We start from the raw sequence: 8,530 nt of genomic DNA, 5'->3' as shown, positions 1-8,530 counted from the left end.
ATGAGTCATTATTGAAGATACTTGTATGATAAAAGCTACAACTTATCCATAATATTATCTCATCTCCACTGTGACCATTTTTTCAAATCTTAAGAATTACAATGTCAATAGGAACTTATTCTTATGTGGTTTGCTACCAACTTTACTTAGTTACATGATTTAGCTATATATAGCAAAGATAGCTTCTCTAAACACAATCTGATGAATTCATTAATCAAAACTGAAAAGTAATAATTTTGAAATGAAATGGTCAAAACTCGAGCATTTTCTTGAAAAGTTACTTGAAAAAAACTCTGAGAGGGTAGAAGCAATATTTTTAATCTCAAATGTCTAACTTGGAGTAAAAACATAAACAATACGATTGATACATACCTTAAAACCCAATGTTTCCATTGAATAGTCTAAATAATAAATTGTTTAGCAAACTTATCATGATCACTTACTTGGCCAACATCAGCTTTGAAGCAAACAACCTCACAATCATAATTCTCCCTACAAATGCAGCGTACAACAAAGACAGATTGTTCCAAAATGATTAGGCATACATAATAAAATCTGACAATTTTAAGGAGTTGGTTGAACTCAAACATACAAGAGAACAAGGTTATGTAACTTGACAACTGACATGCAACTACATAAGCAGACAAGCAATTAAAATTAAGGCTCTACTAAGTTTAATAGTCACTATAATAAATGAATGCAATTTATACAACAATAATACCATCGATAGAGCTCTACATTTATTTCTAATCAATGTGTATGCATTTATATGTTTGATTAAAGAAAGAAAAAAAAAGGATGAATAATTTGAACTGTTACCTAGCATGAATAATGCTCAGCATCTCTTTTCTTAGCAACCACTTCAACCCTCATTTTCTGCACTTTAACCTATAGCCAAAAAACTTGGTCACAAAAAACAAGTAGTCTACAGCTTTTGTTGTCTTTTCATTTGCAACCCTCTGGACAAAGAAACAAGTAGCAAGAAAGAACCATTTTGGTAAATAAATAGAGATTATTAAAAAGCAAATAGCCTAAACAGCTCAATGTTTCAATTCAACTTCCCTTTCCATGGCAACTTTTTTTAAAAATAGAGGTTATTAGAATGCAAGATAACAACAAAATGTAAATCAATCAATGTTCCAAATATGGACCATTTTGGTAGCATTATGTGCTGCATATTCTTCTTCTGCTCTCATTTCTGCAGAAGCCAACTCCTCACTAGGGCCTAAAAGAAAGATGCATACAAATAACCCATTTTCACAAACACTTGGCATGCACACTACATAAACCATTTTGATATATAATAACCCGAGCTTCAATCAGGCACCACAGATCACAATTTATCACGTCAATCATACATAAATTTTTAGCTTAAATTTCACACAAAATATCTCCAAACAACCAAGTTTAACATTCAACACAACCACATAATCAACTTTCAATCACAACTAACATTCAAGTTTATAAATAACAATCAAAATAACAAATTTCTTCACTTCAAAATGCATCAAACATATTTATTTAGTAGAATAAAACAAACATACATAGAAATTTGCATATCTCTCATCAAAGGCAACAACCTATTTTTTCTTTTCTTGTTCACGACATGACCTAGCTTTTCCCCTTTCTATTTGTGCTCTCACATTTTGCTTTTTGTTTTATTCTCTCATTCACAACCTTCATCACGCACATACATTTAAGTTTTTTACTTCATTTATGGGCTTAGCTAAAACACAAAAGCCTAAAATGAATTTGGCTTGAACATGGAGGCATCGGTATCACAAAGTTTGAATTTGGCTCTACAAAAGCCTAAATAAATTTGAGTGTTAGAGATTTAGGTTTGGGGTCGGATTTTAGGTTTTGGCTCTACAAAAGCCTAAAATAGAAGGGAGTAAAATAGCTTTCCAAAGGAGAGAGAAAGGAGGAGGAACTATAAGTGTTAGAGAAAATTCTAGCCTAAAATGAAAAAAGAGGGTGAAGCAAGGTTAATGAATTTTGGGATAAAAATATAGCGGCGATTATTGTAAAAATTGCCCTTAAATTCTTAAATTTTTTAGGTATTTTTGAATAGAAACGTTGCTAAATATATTTAAAGTTTTAGGCTCTCTCCCTTTTTTTGTGTGTGTTTAAATTTTTTTATATTTTAATGATGTTTTTAATAAAAAAACGCTGTTATTCTTAATTTAGTTGATATTTATTCAATAAGCACAGCTAACATTTCTAGATCATGGAAACTAGTGGCGTTCCTTTAAAAAACGCCACGAAAAAAGTGCAGCAAAAAGCCTATTTTTGTGTAGTGATGGTTAAGTTTTAGATCGCTTGGGAAGAAAACAGAACCGTTGATTAAAAAGACGAGTGGAAGTAACGAATTTGATGCTGAACAACACCCATGAAGCTGTTCTGTGGTTAAATCCCAGGTTGGTTTTGTCTTATCTGATTTGTTGGGGTTCCACTTTTCAATATGCCTACCAGTTCCTACATTTTTCAAGTTTTGTTTTATTACTTTTTACCTTTTGCAGGAGGATGGAAGTTGCTTGGAACTGAAAGAATCAGTCAGCAGAGATGGACAAGAAGGCTGAAAGTCAATGTGTTCTTTGCTTCGTTTGACATTGACCAACGAGACTTGATTTTGATGCCTCGTAACAGAAGTTTCATTAAAATGGCGTAAGCTTTGCGACAACATAGCTTATACCTATTCCTTCCCTGATAATTTTGATCTTGAGAATGTTTTGGAAGCTGATCTGAGGACAAGTCTTTTACTGGTCTTTTAGCCCTGAAAAGTTTGAGTGCTTAAAGGGTGCCATGCATGTCTTTTGATGAGATATGGAATGAAATAAGTAGCAACGTAAATGATTGTGAGCCCAAGGTTTACATTGTGAGCTGGAATGATCATTTCTTTGTTTTGAAGGTGGAATCAAACGCGTATTACATCATTGATTCTTTGGTTAAGCGGCTACTCGAGGTATGTAACCAGGCATACATGTTGAAGTTTGATGATTCTAGCTTGATGGGAAGGCGGCGAAAGAAGATGCAGGCGAGGGTGAGATGAAGGAGAAAGTGAAGAGATAATCTGCAGTGGTAAAGAGTGTAGCAAAGAGTATATTATAAAAAGATTTCTCGCCGCTATACCAGTTGAGGAGCTTGAGGAGGAAGAGAAAAAGGGCACAGCTTACACTTTCCCGCTTCTCCAGCGACTGCAGATTGATTTTCGTTATAGCTATTCTTCTTCTTCTTCTTCCTCCTCCTCCTCCTCCTCCTTCCCCTACTCTTTTTCTGCAACTTCTTCAACCTGATTTCCTTTTGTAAGGCAGGAGTGTTTTTGACTTGGATGAATTGTACCAACACACTAGTTTCGTTTTTAGTATTTTTCGTACTTTGCAAAGTGGATCCTTTTTGCCAAGCAAGGAAAAAATTTATTCTCCAAACGTTTCTCCATTACAGGAAGATTTCATTTTTGTACCACTGACTGAATTCGATCATGTTTAACTCATTCAAATAAATGATCATACCGCAGCAAATTATGAAGCTTAATCTCTCTATCAATAGCTTCGTTCATTCAGTACTTTCCAACCTAGAATTGAATCAATTTCTTTCCCATTTTGATACCATTCTCCATCATAAAGGGGGTAGCCAGATGCATCAGTCTTCTTAACTAGGTCTTGCCACACCTACCTCCACAAAATAAACAGGTACAGCATGGAAACAAATAGAGCTTTCCCTTGATGTGAGTCTCAATCGTGTACAACAGCATGCTGAACTCTCAGCAAACTCCACTAGCTAAAGTAAGGAACTTTGATCATTCTCTGACCACCCCCCGACCTAGTGATTACAAAAGATTAATCTTTATCAAACATTCCTTCTCATGAAAGCCAAAGGTTGGTAAATTTTCAATTTTTTTTTTTGTTTTTTGGTAGGCGGGTTTTCCTTGATCTTCTCAATTTCAACCTTGAAAGATGCCTGAGGTTCCAATTGCAGACTGACACATAGGTGAAGCAACAAGAGTCAGTCATTTTACTCTGATGCCAAGAACCTTTGAACCTCCGTCCATGTTTTTTATGATCTCTCCTTAAGCTTTTTAAAGACAAAATTACATAATCAGAATGGCTCATATTCTGCACCACAATCAAGGCTAAAACTGCAGATTAGAATCTGACCCCACCAATGGCCGCCAGTACACAAACAGCATCTAGAAACATTAGCCACTAGTCCACTACTTAAACTAGGGGTGAAAAAACAAATTAAAAAAATCGATCCAGTATCATAACCTTTCTATTCAATTGAATAAAAAATTTTTTATTTCGTTTCAATTAAAGTTTAGATATTAAATATATATATATATATATTAAATTTTAATTAAATTTTAAATTAAAATATAAAAAATTAAATCAAGATTAATTATATTTTTATTAAATTTTATATATTTTTTAAATTTTTATAAAATAAAAATAACTATTTTATATATAAATTTATTTAAATATATTAAAAATTATATATAAATAATATATAAAAATAAAAAAAATTTAAATTTAAAAATCAATGAATTAAATCTATAAAGATTAATTTAAATCCGAATGAAATTTTAAAATTTATAATATTATATATTAAATTCAATGCAGTTCAATTCTAATCTTATTACTTTAAAAAAATAATTTAAAAAAAAAAAACCACGAAGAAGCACTCCACGGTTATTCGTTATTGATTTCTACCCATCCTAATGAGACCAAGTATTTTTAGGACCCACAAAAAACCCATCAAGATTCACGAAAATAATACTGGTTACATTTTGTAAAGAGACCTTGTCCCCTAGTCATACAAACAAGCGCTTTTCCTTCAGATATTTTGTGCCCTTCTTCTCAATCAAGCCAATCAGACAAGCTGTCCAGTGGTGAGATAACTTGAACCATTGATGAGATTATTTCTGCTAATGGATAGGCTTAAAGCCAGGTAAACAGGAAAGAACCCCTTTTCCTCACGGATAATAGAAAGTCCATGTGTTACAACCACAACTAATCAAACTGATCAGACAAAAAGCCAATGACTAGTTTAAGTGCCTAAATAACAGAACCAAAGCATTCATGCATTTCCACTTTTACTGTTTGCAAGGTTGTTTTTTTCAAATAAAACCATTCAGCAGGCACAAGGAATAATAGTGTATCAAAAGTGAACATTATAGGGTTTAAAGTTGTACAAGCAGCAACATGTCAGAAAACATTCTTTATACGTTGCGGATCAAGAGTCTCTCCGGTCAGTTTGTTGGTGATTGCCTCATCTAACTGAAACTCACTCAAATATTTACGCCTCACATTCTTGCCATATTTTAACAACTGCTCATCAACGCATAACTATAACTACAAAAAGATCGCAAGAAAGAAAAAGAGCTTAAGCAGCTCATACTCACCAAGGCCATGTCAATGGTCTAGAGGGCTGTCTAGGATTTTGCACTTCTCATTCTTCCACTTAAATAGCTTTGAGGAAGCTTTGGCGACAAGCAAACTTGCTGATCCACTTGTGGACCATAAACTGTCTTTCGCTTTGTCATTGTTGCATCTACGTTCATATATTCACCTTCAACACTCCATTTGTTTGAAGATGAGTTCAAGGGGTCATCTCTGTTGCTCCTAGGAAAGAAAGATAAACTTGGTGGCGTCAGATCACTGAACTTGTTCCACTCTAGAAAGGTGGAAGCACAGCCTTCAATTTCCTGAGGCCGAATGTTTCCAACACTCAGCCAAGATGTTGAAAGAGGGCCCAACCGCAACGATAGATCACATGCAACTTCATGTGGGTTGTTAGAGTTATTCCTGACATCTGTTTGGTTCATCTTGCTTGAAGAGTCCACATCACAAGAGAAGACGTTATGAATAAGACCCATCTTAGCAGGCTCGACTGTGTTAGAAATTGACTTGGGGAAAATTCCAAAACCATGCTGTAGTTCTTCAAATTTAAGGTGGTTTTCATAATAAAGAGGATAAATTGAATATAAATTAGGAGGGTTCTTCTCTACAGGTAAGCATTGGTTATTACTAGGAAGAAGACCATTCTCAGATGCAGAATGAAACTTATTAGTGGTGCAGTTACCGTTCTGAGCAATGTGTTTCAGAGATTCAGAGCCCAAATGAGTCACAATCATGGTTGCAGGTTTCATGAAGCCGGAATAACTAGCCAAGCAATGTGAGTTAGTTGTGAGATTTCCTTGAGTAGTGTTCTCTGCTTCTTGAGTGCCTGGGTTAAGGTAACACCACGGATTACAATTGCGTTGGCTCCTCGAGGTTCTTCTTGCTGTGCAGCCCAAATTGAGAGCAGCTAAGCAGCAATAAAAAATAGATAAATCACATCTCAGTATATATATAAAAAAAAAAAAAAGTACATTTGAAGTGACTTACAATTAAGGCACCAATTATCCAGAAGCAACAAAGAACCAATTGTAAATATGGATACTTGGCATCAAATTCAAACAGTGGAAATTAGGCAACCGAATTGAAAGGGTACCTTCTATACAAGGTTGAAGAAGATCTCCAGTTTCAGTACTCTCATCGCGTCTAATGATTGTGTTAATGGCATCATTTGTTCGATCCCAGAGGGTTTTAAGGTCCATGTACTCGGCCTATGCAATAATTAGAATGCAAAATGTGAGCTTGACAGATCAACAGAACCAATCCCGTCCCCTCCCCTAAAGAAGAAGAATATAACCTAACGCATTTATACTACCAACAAATTTACTTGGTTTCCAAAATGTACAAGAAACGAGCAGATGCCAAATTTTGAACGTTTCGACTCATCAATTCGCAAAACAAAAGAAAATATTGCGATCAAGGTTTGTTCTTTTCATTGAAAACTAAATATAGCCGAGCAGAGGAGGATAAGCAGTGCTATGTTCAGTTGAAACAGAGTGGTAAAGGGATAAAATTTTTACCTCAGAATTGGCTTTGGAATACATAATTTCTTCTGCTTTTAAGACAACAACAGGGAGCTTCTCTTGCCATTCCTTGTTCTTCTTAGTAGCTGAGCTATGAATCTCATTTACAACTCTAAAGAAAATCAAATACATAAAAAAAAGTGACAAACAAATCTACTGAGAAGAAAAACATGCACATGAAAGAAATAAAAAGTAAGAGTGGGAAGGACCTGAAGATTTCTTGAATAAGAGAACCTCTCATGGGTTGGTGTCTATCACTGTGCCAAGCTCTTCTCTCAAAGACGTAAGGTCTTGGACCTGGTCTAGGCATCTTCAATGATTCTTTGATTGAAGAATAAACAAAGAAGAGGGAAAGGCCTTTTGTTTCTTCAAAGATGCAGAAAGGCCAGGCTCTGTAGAAATTTGTGGTAGCTTTATCCTTTTGGTTTTCCTTTTTCATACACTGACCCAAAAAATAAAAAATTCAGTACCCTACCAAGCAACATATAAGCAGCGAAAAAGAGAGAAAAAAGAGAGCGAGGGATCTCTTGGTTTGGAGCTTTCTTTTGCTTTCTTTTTCTGTCACAACCTAATAATTCAAGGGGGTTTAATTGACGAGTCTGGTGTGCCCCCACTCATCCACATGCCTGCTTCCCCTAGCCCCAAGAGTCTCTCTCTCTTTCTTTTTCTACATCTTGACTGCTTTTTACTATCATCCAGTCCTGACCACATACATAAATGCTAGTGCTAGGGGTAGTAGAGTTGATGACATTATCACTGTCACTGTCACTGTCACTGTCGTGGCATCTATGTAATCTCAACCTCTTACTCCTCGGTTCTCCCTCTGCGACAGATTTGTAATTTGCAATTTAAGAACACTGGCAAAATTTGCATCATAGTTCACAACCGTTTGTATCTACTAATTGTAACTCCAGCGTCTATCAATCTATTTTATAATAGGGTTTCATCTATAAATAGGCTTTATATCTTTTAAAGTTAATATATGCTCTTACGTATGTGTAATGTCGTTTTAATTGATTATTAAAGAATGTAATAATCTCTTTAGTACCAATTTTGATCTGTCTTATTATTATTGTTCCTATAACTTCTCTTTTAATATTTATAGATGAAATATAATTTCTATTAGGTTCAGTTGAAAAAATTGGTATTGATATGTTTTTCTCACCAATTGATTATGGCTGTAATTGTTGAACTGATTGACAGACAAACTATCCATTTCATCTTCATCTGCTATAGAAAAAGTTGGGAGTTGAAGAAGTGTCCGGTAACACTAAATTTCTATTATTACTATCACTACCTATGCAATATTTTTAAATATAAATTATTACCAGATGCCTATTGGTTTAATATATTTATGATTCGTATTTTCTGTTACTCTTAATAGCCATCTTGTAGGAATAAAAAGATCTTTTAAATTCATTAATTTGGATTTAATTTCTGATTCAAAAGATATTGGTTCAAAAATTTAGATAATTTTATTATCAACTTTTTTTATAAAAGTGTGAAAGTTACTGATTAATAGCTATCCAACTAATATCTAAGTCATTTACACTATCTTTTAAATCTAAATTTTTTGTCATTATTTTTAAACATAAATATTCTTTTATTAATGGA

General features: G+C 34.1%; 1 protein-coding gene across 1 annotated transcript; it reads right to left on the bottom strand.

Moving 5' to 3' along the window:
• Positions 1–5,049: 5,049 nt before the first annotated feature.
• Positions 5,050–7,448, bottom strand: LOC149515373 (uncharacterized). The gene is made up of 4 exons (XM_089742473.1): positions 7,126–7,448; positions 6,914–7,028; positions 6,490–6,604; positions 5,050–6,303 (listed from the first exon to the last, which is right to left on the bottom strand). Exons 1-4 carry the CDS (start codon positions 7,353–7,355, stop codon positions 5,429–5,431), a joined length of 1,335 nt encoding a protein of 444 aa, XP_089598599.1. The 5' UTR covers positions 7,356–7,448; the 3' UTR covers positions 5,050–5,428.
• Between the last annotated feature and the right edge of the window lie 1,082 nt (positions 7,449–8,530).

The sequence above is a fragment of the Durio zibethinus genome, chromosome 13 (assembly GCF_047325235.1).
Source record: "Durio zibethinus cultivar Kanyao isolate XHJ-2024 chromosome 13, ASM4732523v1, whole genome shotgun sequence".
In the NCBI taxonomy this organism is placed as follows: domain Eukaryota; kingdom Viridiplantae; phylum Streptophyta; class Magnoliopsida; order Malvales; family Malvaceae; genus Durio; species Durio zibethinus.
Note: the sequence above shows the minus strand (reverse complement) of the source record. Positions and strands in the feature narration are given on the sequence as shown.